Consider the following 20,406-nt stretch of genomic DNA (forward strand, 5'->3'; position numbering starts at 1 on the left):
TTAAAAGGTAACAGCTTCAGAGACACATGCAAATTTACACCAGTTGAGAATCTGTTTTCTTTTCTTGACACAAGTACATTGCTTCTCTCATGGAAAGTCTTCTTTAATGCATTGCATTCAGTTAAGTGCACTTCAAATGCATCGTTCAAAGGAAAAGCAACTCTAAATAAATCCCTTCTGTTCTTTTGGACAGCATATACTGCAGCAATGATTGAAAGTGGTTGCACAGAACCAGGGCAGAAGAATGACTTTGCTGGGAAAACGTAAACAGTATAAACAAGCTTGGGAGACTAAGGCAGATATGCAGGAGACATAACTGTGAAAATAAAACTTTGAAAATAAGAAAGTTTAGCCTTCCAGTTTTGCCCAGATTTTAAAATAGGACAAAAAGAAAAAGTATTGATAAAAACAAATGCTCTAATGGAAACAAATTTAATATGAAGATCTTCTATTGTACTGCACTGGCTGTGGAATTCTCCGTTAAGATAACAGGTAAGTAATAGCTAATTTCTGCTGCTCTTTGTGCAAGTGTATTACACTGAAAACATCAGAATTGCCAACCTGAGTACAAAAAAGAAAAAAATGGGTTGTGAACACCCATGGAAAGCTTTCTCCTTTTTCTTTTAAATATTACAAGGAAACAACATTCAAATGTATTCAATTTAAAATATTAACACTCATGGCTCATGGTTTTCTAAACAAAGGATGAGGTTTAGAACTAATTTACTTTGGAAGTCTCTTTACAAACATACCCGTTCTCTCTTTAGTTGATACATTAGGAATAATAAAAGTAAGCAGGATATAGACTCACATCTATTGTAGATGTGTATGTAGAAATAATATATTATATATATTATTATATGCCTAACACACATAAACACATATATGAACACACTTCCAGATTTATTTTACTTCTTAAAAGTTATTTGTTTGTCAACTCACATCTGTTTTGATAATAGAAGTATTCATTCCTTCCTTGACACAGTGGTATCAAGGATATAGTTAATTCCAGAGCTCTGACAATTTGCTACACCGAAGACTTAAAATATTTCCCAGTAACAGAACAGTTACATGAGCAACTAAGAGACTGTGTTCAGTAAGCGTAAAGCTTAACCGAGGAAACTACTACATATGAAACCCAATGACATAGCTACACATGCTTTTAGAACAGAGGTGTCCGTAACACTGAGGTAATGCTGATGTTGTGTATACACTCTATAGGAATGACAGCTAATCAGAAGCACAGAAGGAATTTTGCTAGCAGATCAAGAACACTGTAAACACATTGGGAACAGATGGGAACAACTTCTTAGAGAGAAATTCTATTTTGTTCTCCTAACTGTAGACGTGGACTTCTCATTGGAGAAATTCCTTCAATTGCTTTCATAAACAGCTTATGTTATGTTCAGTATTTACTATAGAAGTGACTAGACATATACTTTTTAAATATCACTGTGTACATGTTGTTATTAAAAACATATTGATAGCAGTAGTTTCTTCCAAATGACTGTGGACTAGTTTGGATCTTTTATCTGTATGATTTCATGGACTCTTGTGGGCCCAATCTACCCAGCTCCTGCTAGGAATGCTGTGGGAAGCAGCTGATTAACTTGAATGCACAGAACATAGAACCAAGTCAGTAATTATATTGGTGGCAAAGGAAATGTATTGTTGTGCTTTCTTCCCTCAGTTTTGTTCTTAATTGTATCCTAGCCTAAATCTGGATTGCAATACCCAGGCTGCCCACAGAACACTACTGCACTGCTGGAGTAGGCCCCTCTATTTAGCCAGGTAAGACATTAGTCACCCAGAATGAGACATGCAGATTTGTGTTTTTCAACTTGAGCATTCAAAAATTGTAGAAGTTATCAAAAACCAGCTGCCAACAGACTACAGAACGTAAGTGACTGGATGGGTGATGTACGTATAATTCCTTCAGCAGAAAAATACCCACATTTAGGAATATCCTGCCCTTTGACAGCCAGTGGAAAAATTCCCACCGGTTCTCGGTGGGCCAGGATTTCAACAGTTGTGTTGTATCAGGAAAAGCCTATTCCAAGGGACAAACGCTAAATTTCTTAATGCAGAGCAAGACTCCAGCTGATCAGGAGTTCAGAGTACGGTAACATTTGAAGTTGACAGGACACACATAATGCAATTCTTGAACTTGCAATGCATGTTATATATTCAGATACTTAGTTTTGTCCATTAAAAAGTGCAGTCACACTGTTCTGCATCGCTATCCTGCCACTGTCTTTGCTTAACCTGCAAATAATGTAGATTCTGGCATCAAACCCGCAAACACATATATGCCTGACACTTCTTATGTGGGCAATCCCACCACAACCTAAACCAGTGACTTGAGAAGAGCATAAAATAAGAATCTAAATCATTTAGCTGAAATGCTTCTGAAGACAGTTGTTCCTACTGCACTGATCATTAAAACAACATGAACACTTCTTATCTGAAGTGTCATCTTGTTTGATTTAGTACCACCAAGTGCCTTCTGTGCTGAAGATTTTCAAAGTCGGATAAAGATTTTGGGATTGCTCCTGTATGCAGTGAAGTCAATGAGAGTTTAAGCAGACTACAAAAGTAAATACTGTGAAAATACAGATCATTATTTTTCGTTGGGAATCTCAGAAAGCATGTGTACTTTGAAAGAAACCACATGGATTCAGATCTGGTCTTATTTATCCAGATCTAGTGTGTCTCCTTTCAATCCACTGAAAGAACCTCAGATTCAGAGCACAACAATCAGGCTTTTAGCACATCACTGATCTGAATGGGTTTAAACTGTGATACGCATTGTTACTGAAAATGAATGACAAGATCCCCAGTACACACAACATGACTGGAAAGACTCTGCGTTGGCACCATTGCAAGAGCAGAAAAATCCGGCCCCAAGGTATCTGGCATAAGTTTATCAAGGTAGAGAGCAAAAAACCTCAGCTATTTTTATTATTATTTCAATCTCAGCCCCTATAAAACGTATGGATGACTAAATGAATCATTGTAGATCAAATCCAACTGAGATTTATAGCCTATATTATTTCTTAACTATCCTTCAGAAACAAGATTTCTTTTCCTGATTCTACAGATTCATGGCTTACACACACAAGCAAATCACTAGATGTAGCAATCTCAGTAATGCAACTGCATTTGTAAAAACAGAGGATATCGCATCTGTTTTGGAAAGCAGAAAAAGTGGCAAGACTTGTAACTGTCTCTCAGCTGATACTGGAAGGCACAGAGTCACACACTTCCCACTGTTCAATAGTTTCTCAAGGAAATGAAATAGGGGAGAATTACCTTTCAATAAATCAGGCCAGTGTTTGTGGGAACAGTCTCGAACAGTAACACCCCGGCACGCGTACAAGCTTCAAACTCGAGCTAACTTTTTCTCAAGCAAACAGAAAGTCCAAAGGAAACAGAAGCTTTATCTTTTTAGTTGTGTAATTACAACACAAAACTTAATTATGAAATAACTCAAGTATGACCTCTTTCCGGTACAATAACATCAATAAGATTAAAGGAGTATTCAGTAAGAAAATCTACACCACTTTATCACCTAATTCAGCCTCTCTTAAAAGAGCTCCAGTTGTATTGAATTAGTCTTAAGGACCCTTTTCAAACCAATGAGCCTCTAATTCTCTCCAGATGCAAAGACAGAAATTTGGTTAGCTAGTATTAGAGGTTTTAGACAGAATCCTTTAAGTGCTGATTAGGGTAATTTCATCTCCCTTTCTACTTATTTATCGCTGATTACTTCCTCAAGGATATATTATAACAACACCAGTTATAAAATCAGCTCAGCTCCCTAAAAATAAGCGAAGCTTTTCCTCATACCCCTTTCTCCCTGCAGATTACATATCGCATGCTGAGGTTCACGTAAAAGCACGCACACACGCGTAACTATAAATGCATTCAGATGGCACAAAAATATTGTTCTTAGGTAAAACAATGGAACTATTTTGATCAGTACTCACCACGCTGAGTTTTTACGAGAACAGTTTCCAATAAATCAGTTTGATTTCCCTTTTCAGTGAGGGAGAAAGGAGACGTTTCGTGCCCTCCCTCGCCGGCCAAGTAAGAGAGCTGCGAGAGCCCGATCCTCCCGCCGGGAATAATCCAGTCGCCGAGCCTGGTGGCTGCAGGGGGAGAGGTGCCCCCGCCGCTCCGCTCCGCTCCGCTCCGCTCGGCTCGGCTCGGCTCGGCGGGGACGCGCTGCCGCGGGCAGCGCCGGCAGGCTGTCAGATTGTGAGGAGCGGCGGCAGCAGCGAAACATCAGAGCTTCCTGTTACATCACCCTGACCCCGCCTGCAGCCAGCGTTAAGTTACTTTTCTTTCTCAAAGGGCACGTTCCGGGGAAGCCGGGCTCCTCCGATATTTCCAGACAGGAGCGGGGAGCTGCCCGAGTGCCGGCGGCGGCCCTCGGCTCCCTGGCAGCGCTGCTCCCGTCGGGGGCGGCCTGCCCGCACCTTGCCCGCGGCGGCTGCAGCTCCTCCGCCCGGAGGAGAGCTAGCGCTCTCAAACGGGTCGGAAAATACTCACTCCTCCTGCGGGAAAGGAGGAGACCACGGGACCCGTCTGTTCACGTATCGAGCCACTGAGATCCGTCCTCCTCCTCGAACTAGACCCAGGGAAATCAACGGTTTGGACCTTTATTCAGAGACAAATTAGAGGCAATAGTTGCATTCCTCCTTAACGTGACCGACCCGACCCACCGTTGCCAGAAACTGCAGGGGCTGCCTTACGTCCCATACTGTCAGTGCTGAAAAGCTCTACAGAGAAATACTTCCATTCCTCAAATGCAAAATGGCATTACTGGTCAGAATCAGATTTTCAAATTCAAGCAAGTGCATAATTTCAAGTGCCACTTTGTTTTATACCCAAGAAAAAAAAAACTGTATTTAAGTAACTAAGTCTTTGAAATATCAAGGGTAGAAAAAAGGCAGCAGGAATATTACGATTGCTGCACAGAACTCTAGGCTGCATCTTCTTAAATGCCAATGATTTGAAAGCACAAGTAAGAGCTGCCCGGCTTGAAAACTGCCGTAGCTGAAGACAAAACCAAATTAATGGCAGTGCTTCCACTAGCTTCAAAGAATTTTGTATCAGGAACTGAAAATGTTCCTTTGACAGCATTTGTCACTTGTTCTTTGTACAACTGATACCTGTGCTCTAGATAGAATCTGTGCTCTCCAAATCAGCCGACAGTTGCTGTGCGCACACACAAGAAGACTGTGCTGAACAAATGGGGAGCTCATGCAGCATTAAGCTCAAAACCTGTAACACCAATACTCCTTATGAAAGGCCGTAAGGACCTCCCAAAGGTCATGGTTTCATAAGTGCTCAGCAAAATTACAACCACTTAATTTACTCATGAAACAAGACAAAGTATTCTGTTTGCTTCTCGCTACCCGTTGCTCATCCACTCCTTTTACCAGCACAAACTTTTGTGGAACATGTTGTCAACTCGATGAGGGAATTCATCTGGCCATTGAAAATCTTCTCCTCAAAAATGAAAACAGCAAGAAACCCAAAACCAAGCAAAATAAAAAAAAAAAACAAAACCCAACCCAAAGCCAGGGTCAGGAAAAATCAGAAGAGGGAAAAGAGGGGCAGGAATACTTTAAATCCATACAGCCACTGGATAATACAAATGGTGAAATCACACTCCAGGGTCACTAAAAGAGCAGGCATATGACTTCAATACTTATTTGGCATATGTGAGCATTGGTGCTTCTAGGATCTTACATCAACGGGAGAATGTTTGAGTTTTATAATCAGCAAAAAACTAAGAACTGGCACCCTAAACGTCTAGGCAATGTAAACAGATATAAGCCAGGGATTAGCTCTGATTCTGAGCAGCGATGGAAATTAACTTCTCTGAAGTAAACGGCATCACCTCAGGTAGTGAAATTTCATCAGAAGTGAGCCTGGCTGCATTATTTTAGACCAATTAGGTCGAGGCTATAGGCTACAGGCTACAATGCGGTATGTTACGCACTGTATCCTAGAAAATAATCCATGTATTCCAGCCAAGCACACTTGTTCAAGACAGGCATCTGAATTAGCTGGAGAGATTTATTACATAGGCCACGTTTGATCTGGCATGTCAAATTCAGTGGAGTTGTGTGGGGCTGTGGGGTTTTTTATTCTAGTTCAAAAGCCTTATACTCTACTTATTTAGCTAGTATTGGAACTTTCTTACTCCTACTCCACAGGTATCTGAGACATCCCAGCTGTAGCTTACACTTCAAAGATGCAGAAGGCCCGCACGCTACTACAGCTACCCCTGCTTCAGGCTGAAAGACAGGTACGTTACACCAATACGGGCTGCCTCGGTTATCAACAGCGTGGGCACGAGCAGTTCAAAAGGGATCTAAACGAGCGCAGCTGACTGTATTTTAACCAAAGAAAGCTTAAAATGGTGCAACGAAGAAGATCGAATTCTGCCTCTTACCATAAACTTTGATCTGATTTGTAAAGTTCAAGGATAAATACGGTTTTGCAAATAACGGGACTATTCGTGATCGGCTATGAGAATCCCTCTCTCTGGCGTTGCAGTTGTGACAAACGCCTCTTCCCTGACGACGAAGGGACTGTGCAGCAGCCCAGCCCAGCCGCGGCCGTGCCGGGGGCAGCGGAGGGGACCCCGTTTGCGGCAGAGGCCGCATTCCCGGCGCGGCTCCTTCTGGCGGGGCGGCCGGCCGCGGCCCCGCACCTGCGCCCTTGCCCGGCGGCGCCCCCGCGCGGCGGCCCCTGGGGCGGGAGCGAGGCCCCGCGGCGCAGCGCGGCGCGGCGCTGCCCCCTGGCGCGCAGTGGCCGGGCTGCGCCCCCCCCTCCCCAGCCCGCGCGCTGCCGGCCCGGCTCCCGCGGCGTTTGCGCCTCGTACCCCGCCGAGCCGAGGCATCGGGAATAGCGAGAGGATCTGAAGCCTACGTCACGTTCGCCTCGAGACAGGGTGCCCAACTCACGCACCGTCAGTGGCAAAACAGTCCCGTGAAAAAAAGCCTCGACAAGCGACTTGCAACGCGGCATTGCTACAGCTTCAAAAGCGATTACAGGATAAACAAAACCAAGGAACCTCCTCACGTTTGGCAATGTGTTGCCTATGAATCGAATATTAAGAGTTCATCTGTAAACACTTCATAACCATAAACGTATATTCCACTTCACTTGAACCTGGCTCTTTCTCAAGAGAAGATGCCACCGAAAGCAACCAGCTATGAAACGTAATCCTTATATCCACTTTAGTATGTTTGAAAGGTAGAATCTAGAAAGATGAAGACTTTCTCAAAATGTAAATAAATCTATCAGTTTTGAAATAGTAGATGGATTGGAGACGCAGGGAGAAACACTGGCTCAAATGAACTGGAAAGAAAAGCAAAGCAGGGGATAGAGAGTAAGAAGGAGGCCATATCCGTAAAAACGTGAGGAAAAGAATTAATAAAAAGACTTCAAATTATTTCTCAAAGATATTTTGCTTCATCACCTGCATGGACTAAGGGCACATACCAAGTTACCGCAGATCAGATGATACGTGGAAACTCCTCAAACCTCTGTAAAATTGCTTTGCCTTGTTGGCTCCCACCATACAAAGTGGGGGAAATCTCACAGCACCCTGCGTATTTCCTCCAAAGCAAGCGGGGCAGATTCTGGAATGAAATAACCGGGTGAATGGACTCCCGTTAATTGGAAATGTACAGTCACTGTAACACCTTAGCGTAACTTCATTTTCTGACCTCTTCACCATTCTGCCATCTGATTCCCCATCTTTTCCCTGTGTTATGGCTCAATTATTCCCCCTTTTACATTCACCCTTTAATTATCTTTGAGAAATTCATAGATCTTTTTTCTTATTCTTGCATTTGGTTGTTATGTAGATATTGAAGATACAGGAATGAAAAGAAGTGAATGAAGAAGGGCGCAAAAGAAACTGCTTGCGGAGCTGATGAAGATCAGACCAGATCACGCTGCAGTTTGGACTTTTTATGGGAAAAACTAATTCAATGCACTGTAAAGCTATACAAAAAGACAGGAAGACAGGCGGATAACTGGTATGGTGGCCAAACCTAGTACACACACCAAGAAGAGCGTGCACTCTCAGATCAAATCTCTGATTATAATCAGATCAGTTTTTGTAGAGTCTACAACATTCCAGTCTTCATTTTCATTACACTGTCATGAGCCTAAAAGATTAATCACTTTGTAATGTTTTCTTAGTCGATTGAAATAGAGGTACTGTTGAGATGCTATAACTATAAAGTCTTTTTCCGTCTCAACATTGACATAAGAGATCCCTCAATGGATCACTTGATTTATCACCATTACTACAAAATGAATGCATGAGAAGTTTCTCTAGTATAATCTAAGTAGGGGGTGGGAGAGTATGGGGGAGTACCTGTTAGTCCTGTCCTAGCTACAGCAGTTCTGGAAGAAGAGAAGACTGCACAGTCCTGGGGAGCAACTGAGCACACTCAGTGAGGAGACCCTGGTAATTTTGCAGGAGAGCTCAGCAAGCAGGAGACTTAGAAGAATGGGGAGCAGCCACGCAGCCAGGTTTTTGCAAGGACAGAAAGGAAGATTTTTCCTAGACTTCCAGGGTGGATTTTGTAGGTGTTGAATCCGGGCAGCCAGGGACAAGTCGCTGGAGCAAGAGGGAGCCTGAAGGAGAGATATTGCCATGAAATGACACAGGGATCACAAGGCAATCTGTGTACAAACGAACGCATCTATTCTTTCCTACCTTTTACATCTATCGTCTCATTCAGAATATTGTTTTAGAAAGGTCATCATTCTAGTTCATGATCTCATAAAACTTACAGAGTTTACAAATCCTTGTTAGTGTTCTTGGTGGGATTGCTTGAAGCAACACCATGGGCAAACCCCTTCCCCTCCTCCCAACCCCTGCAAGGCTCAGGTCAGAGTCCCGTCACAACTGAAAACACCACCAGGTTTAGAGCTGCAGTCACAGCTGGGCAGAGGACACTGCCTCAGAACAGCTCTGTCCCCATCACCTTTATTTGGGCTTGATGCTGAGGAAAAACTCTCCTGACAGAAACACTGCCACCAATAACACAGATTCATATAAACACTGGAGTTACCCGAACGTTGCACTCCTGCTGCTAAAGAGTGAGTTTCATTCTCTTTTACATGAAAGCTCTAGAAGATGTTTTAGTTTAATGTGAATCATGGTCAAATATCTCAGAATCATGCTAGGCAATACCACGTTTCTGTGTAAAAGGGTTTTAACGTGGTGTACAGGATAGTACTGCTTATCTGTCAGACATCAGTGACAGAAGGCGGCTGTTGCAAATGCGTTACTTACCCAGCACTTGACACCTTTTTTTTTTTTTTTTTTCTTTAATCTGAAACCGTAGACTCAGAATGTCCTCACCGCATCACGGAGCTGCTGGAGAAGGCAAGTTGCACATACCTCAGCTCTGTCTCCACTCTGAGGTACATCACATGATCTAGCAATTACCTAAGTTTTAATACTGGCGGTCCATGGGAAATTATTGTGACTAAGAATGGAAGATTAGATATTTTTACTGTCTTCACCATAAAATTTATACAAGAAAAGGTGCAGACACCTGTGCACTCACCTGCATTCCTTGCCAGGCAGACACAAGCTAGTGTCAGTGTAGAGGCAGGGTAACTGTGGCATTAGTGGGGTGTTCAGCCCACTGGTAAGCCCTGCCTCTCCCATACCTAGTGCGCCTAAAGCAACTCCTGCTTTCGGAGGCCACGCACACTACTGTGCTAAGGCAGTTGCTATGCTACAGGCGGAAAGGCCTGGGAGCAGTTTAAACCATGGGCTCTCCACTTGTCTGCAATGACAAATTCCAGCTGGTCCAAGTATTTAACCTACTGCTCTGTTCCCGTGCAATGCAACTCCCATCTACAGAGTTGACTCCTAGCGCGTGGAGTACAGCTGATAACCTGGAGAGTAAGGCCAATAAAAACGATGAACTAGAATAGGAAAATATCAAACTGGAACTGAAACTGCCAGGTAACTACACACCAAATTAATTCTGTGTAGAGAACTGATGTTACTAGTTTTCAGCAGTCTATGGAGTTTATAGGTTTCCTGTCAGAAGAGCACTTGTCTGATTTATAAGTTATTGCATTGTTAGTCTGTGGTGCTTATACATTTTATATGACAAGACTCTATGTAAATATCTTCTGTTATACGTTTCAGTTTCATGAGAATTTTTCAAATCAGAGTTTATAGATCCTAGAATAAGAGAGTCATGAAAAGACTTAGGTACCAGAAAAGAGATTTGGATAGAGTTTCTGTATAAAAATCTGTGACTTTTACTTCCCTCCTCACTCAGATATTTAGAATGTATAAATGCTTTCATTTTCAGTAAAGCTTAGCCTCTTTGTGGAGTTAGTCTAAAGGCACATAAAACATAAATTTTATGAAATCACACATGTGATTCATAGTGCATAGGCAAAAGCAGCTTACTCCCAGTAGATCATTTATTATTCTGTCATTGCTGTTCCTGCTTCTTGCTGTAGCGTCTGAGCCCCTCACATCTATTTCAGCTACTTATTTCCACACCACCTCTTACAAACAGCGGTGTAACTATCCTCAGTAGTTTTAAGCATAAAAGGAAAACGTGATACATAAAAAAATAATAATTTACAACATCAAAGAAGATAGGGAAGAGTTTCAAATATATCCTTTTGTTTCATAGGCAGCAAGGTGCTTCTAAAAAACTTAATAGGAAATGAACTACATTTTTTTTTTCCCTTTCCTTTAAAAAAATCTGATGATAAAAGGTTTACCGAAGATCAGAGAGGTGCCTTGGAGAAGGGAAGGAACTGTACCACTGTTTCATGTTAGTCTTAAAAAACCCCATGAAAACCCAACCAAAGACTTCCTCAAAGTCAACTGGAGTAAGCATAGTGTTATCTCTATAGCAACTAGATTTGTTTTTATGAAAGGAATTTGTTCTGGTTTTTGTAAAAATTTAATACGTATTTCTGGAAATTATTAACTTGCTAGCCACGAGTCTAGTTCAGTAACAAGGATAAAAATCAATGATCCCAGCAAATATATTTTTAAATCTTCGCAAATATCTGTCATGTTGCTTCGCACATTTACAACTTTAACACTCTCTTTATGGTTTTTGGTGGGTTAATTCTGATCTCACATTCATTTTACAATAGTGTAATTATATGCACTTTGATGGAGTTAAATCTAGCTTGCATAACCTAAAATAAATCTGATTAAAACAAACCCAGTGTCTATTTCCTCCTTAAAGCAACAGACCTACCTTTTAATCCGATTGAAACAATCATGCTTGACAGGTGATTACTCTTTGACAAGCATTATGCTTTCTTTAGCACAAAAACAGATTTCAAAAAAGAGTAATGGGATAATAAAGTAAATTTGAATCTTGTCTACTTTTTAACCATGATGAGTTATACACCCACACAGTCTGTTCTGTCCTGTTTCAGCTCTGACAATTATATACAATCAAACTAAAATTTAAGAGCCTTTATCAAAGTCAAAGGTAATGTTTATTAACATGAATGAGGAATACATAATAAAAATATAAGCAGCTTAATAAAATGTAATCAAAATAATCAGTACAGTATTTCAAGGGTGTACACTGAAGGCTTTCATTCACAGGTGAATAGTAGTTTACTTCACATTTCCATAAAAATCAAAGTTGTTTTCTTTCGGGGATGATTTCCTCACCCAGAACCTTTACTGGCTGTTTCTTTCTTTTCTTCTTGATTCTTATTACTCTTCTTTCACCTTTTTTTTTATTGAATCCTAAAGGTAAAACGAAGAAAGTAAGATTAGATGGTGTATGACTAACACATGCAAGATTATCAGAAATAAGAGACAAGTCTTGTTTTCAAGAAATATTCTTAAAAAAAAAAATTGTCTTACCTAAAGTCTCCATGTGCCTGACCAATGCCAAGTTGTCTTATTTCTGTTCTTGTACACTGTATTTTACTGTCCATCTTTCTCTCTCTAGCTCTGTCTCTCTTCTGATTTCCATTTTCACTTTTCTAAGACTTTCAACTATTACATTTTACCAGGCCAATACTGACCACCAAAAGTTGCAAGAATGTTTCAGCCTGCATAATATTTACCTCTTATGATAGTCTGTGGCAGTATCACTTCCCATACCTTTCTTGCAGATCCTCAAACACGACCTTCTGGAGGTGAAATTATTTTCATTCCCACCACAACCACTGTAGCTAAATGGGCGGCATCTTCCAGTTGAGTAGTTGTAGAAAAATCTTAACTCTTTGGCTCTACAAAGTCCTCTGTCCATAGGGGTCATGCACAAAGAAGGGATAGGGGGTCGTTCTAGAAAGACCAAGAAAAACAAGGTTAGAGACAACACTGCAGTTTACCAGTTTTCTGTTACATGGATATTATACGCAAGATTTGAAGCTCACAGAACTTTGAAATTTATGTGCAATTTACTGGAAAATTTCATTCTGCCCTCCTGAAAATCCAGGATACTTTACATAAACATCTGTCTTTTTATGATTACAAAAAATACCACAGCAAACGTTATTTTCTCTTGGAATTCCAAAAGCCAGCAAAAGCTTACCTGAAAGCAAGGTTTGTTTCCTATATGTTTAATGACAAAATTGCCATTTCTGTGATAGGAGATAGCATTCAAATTCAATTAGAGAAGTTTCAGGTGAAGTATTTGTAGAAAGTGAAATAAAATTAGTTAAAATTGGACAGCTTTAAAACCATGGTAAATATTTATGATAATTAATGAAGTGAATTTTCCTAATTACTGCTAGACATTCTGAAGTCAAATAGAAGGCAAAAGTACCCAGCATTTCCAATGTAAGATTCAATACCTTAGTATTGGGTTTGTCATATGAATAAAGAAAGCTTGACCTAAGTAATTGTCACAGTTTAACCCCAGCTGGCAACTAAGCACCACACAGCTGCTTGCTCACTCCCCCCACAGAGGGATGGGGGAGAGAATCGCAAGAGTAAAAGTGAGAAAGCTCGTGGGTTGAGATAAAGACAGTTTAATAGGTAAAGCAAAAGCCACGCACACAACCAAAGCAAAACAAGGAACTGACACGCTACTTCCCATCGGCAGGCAGGTGTTCAGCCATCTCCAGGAAAGCAGGGCTCCATCTCGCATAACGGTTACTTGAGAAGACAAGACGCCATCACTCTGAACGTCCTCCCCTTTCTTCTTCTTCCCACAGCTTTATATGCAGAGCATGACATCATATGGTATGGAATAGCCCTTTGGTCAGCTGGGGTCAGCTGTCCTGACTGTGTCCCCTCCCAGCTTCTTGTGCACCCCCAGCCTGCTCGCTGGTGAGGTAGGGTGAGAAGCAGAAAAGGCCTTGACTCTGTGTAAGCACTGCTCAGCAGTAACTAAAACATCCCTCTATTATCAACACTGTTTTCAGCAGAAATCCAAAACATAGCCCCATACTAGCTGCTATGAAGAAAATTAACTCTATCCCAGCCAAAAGCAGCACAGTAACAGAAGCTGGTCTATGGAAAACACTGAGCAATTATCAAGAAATAGCTTGTAACTTGAAGAATAACTAAGGATTGAATGTGAAGAATAAGTGCACAAAGTGACTGAGATGCTGGTGCTTTAGTGCTGCTGTTAGGTTTTTACCATTCCAAGGAGTAGGCTGATGGTTTGTTTCTTCAGTGTCGCTGCAAGTGAGAGTATGAGAACTGAAACACTGGAAGATGAACCTGAGGTATCTGAAGTACCTGGGCACTGGAACAAGTTCAAGAAGCAAATCCATTCCAGAATTCCCAAACCTGGAGAAAGTCCATCATCTATCATCCTGGAGTGACTCATGAACAAAATCAGAACTGACACAGTTGCTGGACAGGATGCAAGAAACTGAATGGGAGCCATTACATCATCAGTTATGAGGGACTCAAAGGAGCACCCTTTTCCTTCAAGAAGTAGCAGAATTGAGATTGCCGAGATCTGAATGCATAAATGGAAATGTGAAGCTAGTCAGATAGCCTTCTTGAAGTCACAAAGCCAGGTAGAAGTCGTTCAGAGGAAAAAACAAGTAAAAATTTTAGGGAATAATTTGGGTTACAACAGAGCTGAAGACATCCTGTTGTCACAAAAGTGGGAAGCAGATGAGTTGCTGACAGCCAAGAATTTATGAATTAACTTGGGCAATTCAAGAGGCTGACAAGAAAATATCCAGAAAGAACATGCTACATCTTACTTGTCTTACACATATTATACCTGTTGAAAAAGGTTCATCTGCCAAGTATAATAGCTGAACTGGCATGGTGAAAAAGTATGAAAAATTGCTGGGAAAGAAATGGAATAGTGATTTATGGAAAGCTAAGACAGCAAAATGAAATCAATAATTTATTTGAAGCTGTGTTAGCAACATCATACTATTCCAAAAGAATCCTGAAATGCAAAAACTGAGTCATGAGTTGGTTTTTAAAGATAGATTAAGTTAGTTTCAGGTTATAAAATGAGCACTACTTAATTTCTTTTTATAATTGTGACATTATTGTAAAAGCAAGGTTCACTCTGGATCCAGGGTAAGAGCCCACAATGTGATATAATTTATATGAAATCTACTGTTTTATTTATAATAAAGATGGTAGTTAATTGATGTAATGCTTTTGGTACTGCTCTCAGAACTCTTGTGCCTAGAACTAATTTCATCTCTCTCTAGGTGGAGAGAAAGTTAGCTTTCAAAGCATATCTTCAGCAACATTAAAAAAATGCTTACCTATTTTAACATAATAATTTCTGAACCTAAAAAAGAACAAAGCAGAAATGCTTACCAGTGATGAAAGGGCCAATCAGCATAGGTTTGTTAACTATATAACAGAATTGAAATATAAGCTTTGTAATGTAAATTACTTAGCTGGTATGTAGAATTTTCCAGACAGACTCCAGAGTCCCCTCATGAAGGAGTTCTCACAACGACTGTAAGCTTTAGGGGAGCCATGGAGCCAGTGATGTGGTTACTGGTGAATAAGGACTACCTATGTACGTGTAATGCAACTGGCAGAGCAGCATTCAAATGCTATTCAGAATACCTCTTGTACTCTTCCTAAAAATTATGTTGTTCTTTGTCTAGATCATTGCTAGATAAATGCCCCAGATACCAAACAAGACTGTTCATCTTCAAAATATCTGCATGTTCTTTACACTCACAGAAAGAGCCAACCCATGAAAGAAAACCTCTTAATTTTGCCATGTAACAGACATTTTTTTCAACAGCGTATTGAAATAAAAATGCAATTACTTATCATAATTTCCTGACTGCTGAGGATCATCATAATTATGAATTGATTTTAATATACTGATCACTAAAAGACCCGTTAACTTCAAGTTACTGTAAGCATAAAATATGTACCGTGTCATGCCCAGCCCAACATCTCTATTGGCAGGACAATCTATAAGCCTGTGAGCCAGTATGTTGACACAGTCACTGGGAGCATTAGATCCAGGTAAGTTTCCTCTGTTCAGCCCCAGCTTCTAATTATGTACTTATGTATATGATGTTACTGTAAGTTTAGATATTATACTTGTTCTTGAATTTCCCTCTCAAATGTTTTGGTTTTACAACCTCATTTTTCTGAGAAGGGGTACACACTGAAAACAGTAAAAAAAAACAGCAATACATGTCCCACTATCAGAACTATTTTCCCCTAATCTAGTCATTACAGGTCTATGAATTACATATATGAACTTTAGTGAGAGACTACTTGAGATAGAAATGCTGGTTTTAACTCTAGGTTTTTTCTCAGTTTAGATTACATTTTAGCAATTTTTTCCCAGTGCAAGTAGCATTACTCATTACATTACATAACTCATTACATGTTAACATCAAGTGGATCATATGAGCCTAAAAATTAATAAATGTCATTAAATGCTTTCTAACATTTTCATACATGCAACTACACGACCCATCCTATGGCCTTTGATGCCATTTCTACAGAAATCAACTGTTTATTTACATTAATAGCAACAGGCCTTAAGACTCTGGCTTCACCCTTGTGTTCATGCTATTCTGTTTACTCAAAATATTGGATTTAAACAGGTTTTAAATATCCAATAGCAAGCTCACAAACTTGCCTTTGCTATGTATATTATTCACCAAAAATATGCGACATAAGTCAAGTCATGAACAGATATGGGAAAAAAGAATTTACAATTCATACAGGCAAAGGACAAATGAAAGCTTCCAAGCTGAGTTAATCAAACATTTCCAGGTGTAAAGTTTTCTTCTGGAAAATGCTGATACAATGAAATACAAAGTTCTGTTCCTCAGAAACATGCCAATTCCATCAAAAACCTTTGAAGGAAATTAGACCTTGGAACCCATCGCCAGTGGAGCTTGGGAACTGGAACTCCCGCCGCTAGTTCTGTAGGAGCTTCTCAAATGGGTTTCAGGCTTTACAATAGCAAAGTACAGCGCAGATCTTTTTGTTATCTTTCTAATACTTCTTTTTCTTGATGATGCAGATGTTTGGACTGATTTTGTTTTGGTGAGAGAATAAGACCCAAAACTGCAATATTTGATATTTTGTTTCTGAAAAAATAGATAAACTAATTATACGAAATAAGCAGTAGATAAAAAAGGCTATTGTTCTTACCTATGAAAAGACTATTGTATCTTATCCCTTCACTGCTACCTAAACAATCTTTAAATGTGTATGGTTTAAGATTTAGTTCTTATAATACAGCATTGTTGAATCCCAGACACCCCCAGACACCCCCCTCTGTGGTGTGAACAGATGACATGATCATACTTCAGAATCTCTGAAACATGCACATTCAGATATAGACTCATATTTACCAAAAATAATCCCAACCCTGCATTGCAACAATAATCATTATCCCTCAGCCTTAGCTGGGGTTGTGTGACAATGAACGGTTAATTGATGACAGTACAAAAGAAGTTTGAAATTATCTTGCTGAGCTGAATGAGAAACAATGCTTACTGCATTCTCTTTTGCTAGACACAGGTGTGTGACATTCATGAAGCTTCAGATTTATTGCCAGATTTTTGATATATGGAGACTTCAGTATCTCATTTCTGGTTGCAGCAAAGAGAAAATAAAAGAATCTTCAAGTAGACAAGCTATTACAAAAATAATGAGTCATCTGTACTTGACAGTACTCTATAGGTATAAATTGGTGCAGATCCATTATAGTGAACAGAACCGTGTCAATTTATATCAGCAGAAGATATGGCCCTGACTTTGAGAAGTAATAACAGCAACTGCCTCTGTGTGCCATTCCATATTTGCAGAGTTGAAAATTGACTTTTGATCCTGCATCCCACTTAGATCTCACAAATCAAATGGACAGTATAGCACTCATAACTTCCTACCATAGATCACTTCGTATAATCTAAAAATGAAAGGTTTGATTCTCGGCTTCACTTTCTCTTAACTTTCCCAGAATAAAAGTTATTTTAGATCCTGCAGCAGAGTAAGACCAGAACAATCTTCACTCTGCAGAAAGTTCATTGCTGAGAGATAGCACTAGAAGTTTCATGTTTATATGCAGAAAAAAAAAAAGTTTGTTTTGTTTGGCCATAGAAGAGAGTAATTTTCTGAAGATCAAGAACTTTGTTGGAAATCTATTAATCTGATATCATTACAGAGTTATACATAGCATCAATAATATGTATTTTTTCTTGAAATCAAGATGAAATAGCATTTAAATTGTGAGGTAAAGTATTCTATAACAGACAACTCCTTGCAAATCTTTTTTTAGTGGTGGTCATGTTTTTTAAAAAAAGAAGATACACAGCCAGGCCAATATACATGCAAAATAGATGTTACAGTGGCAGACCACCTACTTTGCCTGTGCTTGAGAAGATGGGCATCAGCTACTCCACCCCAAACAGTCCAACCTGACCTCATATGTGCACAGCCAGATTCTTGTCCCTCACTGAGGGCCATGGGGAGTCACAGTGCATGTTTGTGTGAGATGGCTCTATCTTGTAACCTCCGTTTACACTTCTACCTCTAGTAATATCAGGAATGGAAGCTACGTTCTCCACATTTCTGTGGAGAAATCAGCTGTCAGTTTTGGCCCTACCCTTTCCTCCCCCTGTAGTGGCATTGCACAAAGCACGAGATTTTAGACCATCCCAGCAGCCTGAAAGGTACAGGCTGATAAACAGAATGGCAGCAGGTGGCTGCACAGGGCAGGCTAGTGCAAGACAGACAGAGGTTATATAGTAGGGAAGAACCTGTGGGGTCTTCAGACTTTCCACTGAAACACACTGGTCCTTCCAAGGTCACATGTCTTACCTGACCCATCCAGCTACACTGACTCCACCCACCCTTGTTCCCCGAACCTTTCTTCCACCAACTTTCGAGTCTTCTCTTACTTACTTCTCTTACTCTCACCTCCCAAAATCTGCTCTACCAGAAAATTCACTGTTGCTGACACAACCAAGAACCCTTCAGTTTTCTCTGAGAAAACATAGTGAATCATGCCCCTTTGCTTGTACAGATGAGTTGTTTTGGGGATTTGGGGATTCATATTATGAGTAAAAACCTTCAGGGAATGTGGATGCTCTTATGTCCCTAGACTTATTACCAGGCCTTAAACCATTCAAATATTTTTCAGTGAAGTAAGTTGCCAAAAGCTTTACTGTTTTATATTCAGTCATTTTAATAACAGAGTGCATTGATGCTTTGTATGTGGTAAACAAACAATCCAACTCTCACAGAAACTTACCTCAACCCAACAGTGCATGTGGATCACAGTGCAGGCAAAAAAAAAAAAAAAAAAAAGAATACAACACACATTCAAGCTTTATTAGACATAACATTCTAAGCAAAGAGCACAGGAATGTTATCCTACATGCTCGCTATTTTACAGATAATATTAAACACAAAAACCCTAATGAATTTGTAAGCCATCACTCAATCCCCAAAAGTACAAGTAAGTGTAACTGCAAAAAAACCAACAGAAATACTTGGTAAGAACGCTCAGGCTTTTTCCAACTGTTTCTTGTTTCCTCTTGCATAACTGTGGATCATAAAAATGACATGCCTCAAATTCAATCACTCTTTACAGTGTGAGCAAGTACCAGCAATCTATAGTGGACAGCCTCCAGCTGTAGAAACTGTTCAAACCTAGACTTCTACAGTAAAGGTCCAGATTCTCATTTGCATTATAATACATAGTGCAAAAATACTTCGAAGCAGACACAAAGTTAACTCACACTCACTTTGATTATACTCAAACCAAGACTGAGTTTAATATGGCCTTAGTGAAAATAAAAAATTATGATGATAAATATATTGTGCCATCAATATATAAATATATTGTGCCATGTTCCAAAATCCAAATATGGTCCTTTTTTAAAGCGTAAAAGGAGCTTTAAATCAGCTGCCACTTAGATCCCCACAAAAATATTAATTTTGACTAAAGGAACTCTGCATCACTGCTTTTGCTTTTGGTCTTTAAATTTTTGTATTTATCAGACCTTCAGGAAGTGCACACTTTCAGAAGAGGAAAAGATGTGGTCTGTCTTCCACTTCTGATATTTATGGAAGATCTGTTAGCAATATATTTCTTTGCTTTGACTTTCTTTGCTTATCAAAACATTTGACATAGATGGAAGCCTATTCTCTAGTCTCAGGTATGTTGGAAAATGGGTGGAATGGAAAAGTAATCCAGAGTGCATATGAAAGACCGAGAGCTAAGAACCGCAAAAGTGAATTCTTACCAAAAAAAATGGGAAACTGGTTGCGCTCTTCCTTTGGGGAACTACTGTTCAGAGTGCTGGACTTCTCATTTGGAGCAGTTGGCAACAAATTGACTAAAAGGAGGAAAAAAGGGGTGAAACAGCAAGTGATGGGTTATCTAGACACAGCAAAACTCTGCAAATAAGCTATGATTGGTACCCATTTGCCTTGCTCCATGCCAGTATTAAGACCATTACAAGGCAGCATTTCTTTAAGTCCTGCAGGCATAGGACACTGATGTGCTGAGGCAACTCTGGGATGGATTCCTTTTTCTTCTTTAATTTTACTGATGTAAGATTTAAATTAAACATGTATTGGTAAGGTTATTTTTATATTACTAGCAGACATTTTAACCTTTGCAATTGTAAGCCTTTTTCAAAATATGTATTACTAACAATAAAATGGCTGTGAAGCTAGTTTTAATGTTACTGAATTCACTGTGCTTATGTGTTTCAACTAACATACATATCTTCAAATAAATGGGAAAATGAGCGGACAAGCCAAGGAGTGCCTGCATTAAAAAAGGATAACTATAAACAGCAAAAGCAATTTCTTACCAAAAACCCCAGGAAACTGGTTGGTTTCTTCCTCTGGGGAGCTACTGTTCACAGTGTTAGGATGCTCTTCAGCTGGAACAATTGGCAATAAATTTGCTA

General features: G+C 39.9%; 2 protein-coding genes across 12 annotated transcripts in view; both read right to left on the reverse strand.

The window, feature by feature from the left end:
* The window catches only part of CALCRL (calcitonin receptor like receptor), a 69,173-nt gene extending 64,684 nt beyond the window's left edge, over nucleotides 1–4,489 (reverse strand). Inside the window, exon 1 of the mRNA XM_087731434.1 lies at nucleotides 3,990–4,489. The gene's annotated coding sequence lies outside the window, so the exon portion shown is untranslated. The remainder of the gene's footprint in view (nucleotides 1–3,989) is intronic.
* A 7,029-nt stretch (nucleotides 4,490–11,518) lies between these two features.
* Nucleotides 11,519–20,406, reverse strand: part of TFPI (tissue factor pathway inhibitor) — a 67,726-nt gene continuing 58,838 nt past the window's right edge. For 9 of the 11 annotated variants that reach the window (XM_087732743.1, XM_087732744.1, XM_087732747.1 and 6 more), the window contains 4 exons: nucleotides 20,308–20,403; nucleotides 19,732–19,824; nucleotides 12,164–12,346; nucleotides 11,519–11,800 (listed from right to left, as the gene is read on the reverse strand). In XM_087732743.1, the coding sequence (XP_087588869.1) occupies nucleotides 11,688–11,800; nucleotides 12,164–12,346; nucleotides 19,732–19,824; nucleotides 20,308–20,403 (485 nt within the window). In that variant the 3' untranslated portion in view covers nucleotides 11,519–11,687. Of the gene's footprint in view, nucleotides 11,801–12,163; nucleotides 12,347–13,649; nucleotides 13,758–13,800; nucleotides 16,584–19,731; nucleotides 19,825–20,307; nucleotides 20,404–20,406 lie in introns of those variants that run through there. The other 2 variants (XM_087732748.1, XM_087732739.1) reach the window with 2 other exon arrangements.

This window comes from Nipponia nippon, unplaced genomic scaffold (genome assembly GCF_047370975.1).
Source record: "Nipponia nippon isolate SJK-2023a ecotype South Korea unplaced genomic scaffold, ASM4737097v1 scaffold_5, whole genome shotgun sequence".
Lineage (NCBI taxonomy): Eukaryota > Metazoa > Chordata > Aves > Pelecaniformes > Threskiornithidae > Nipponia > Nipponia nippon.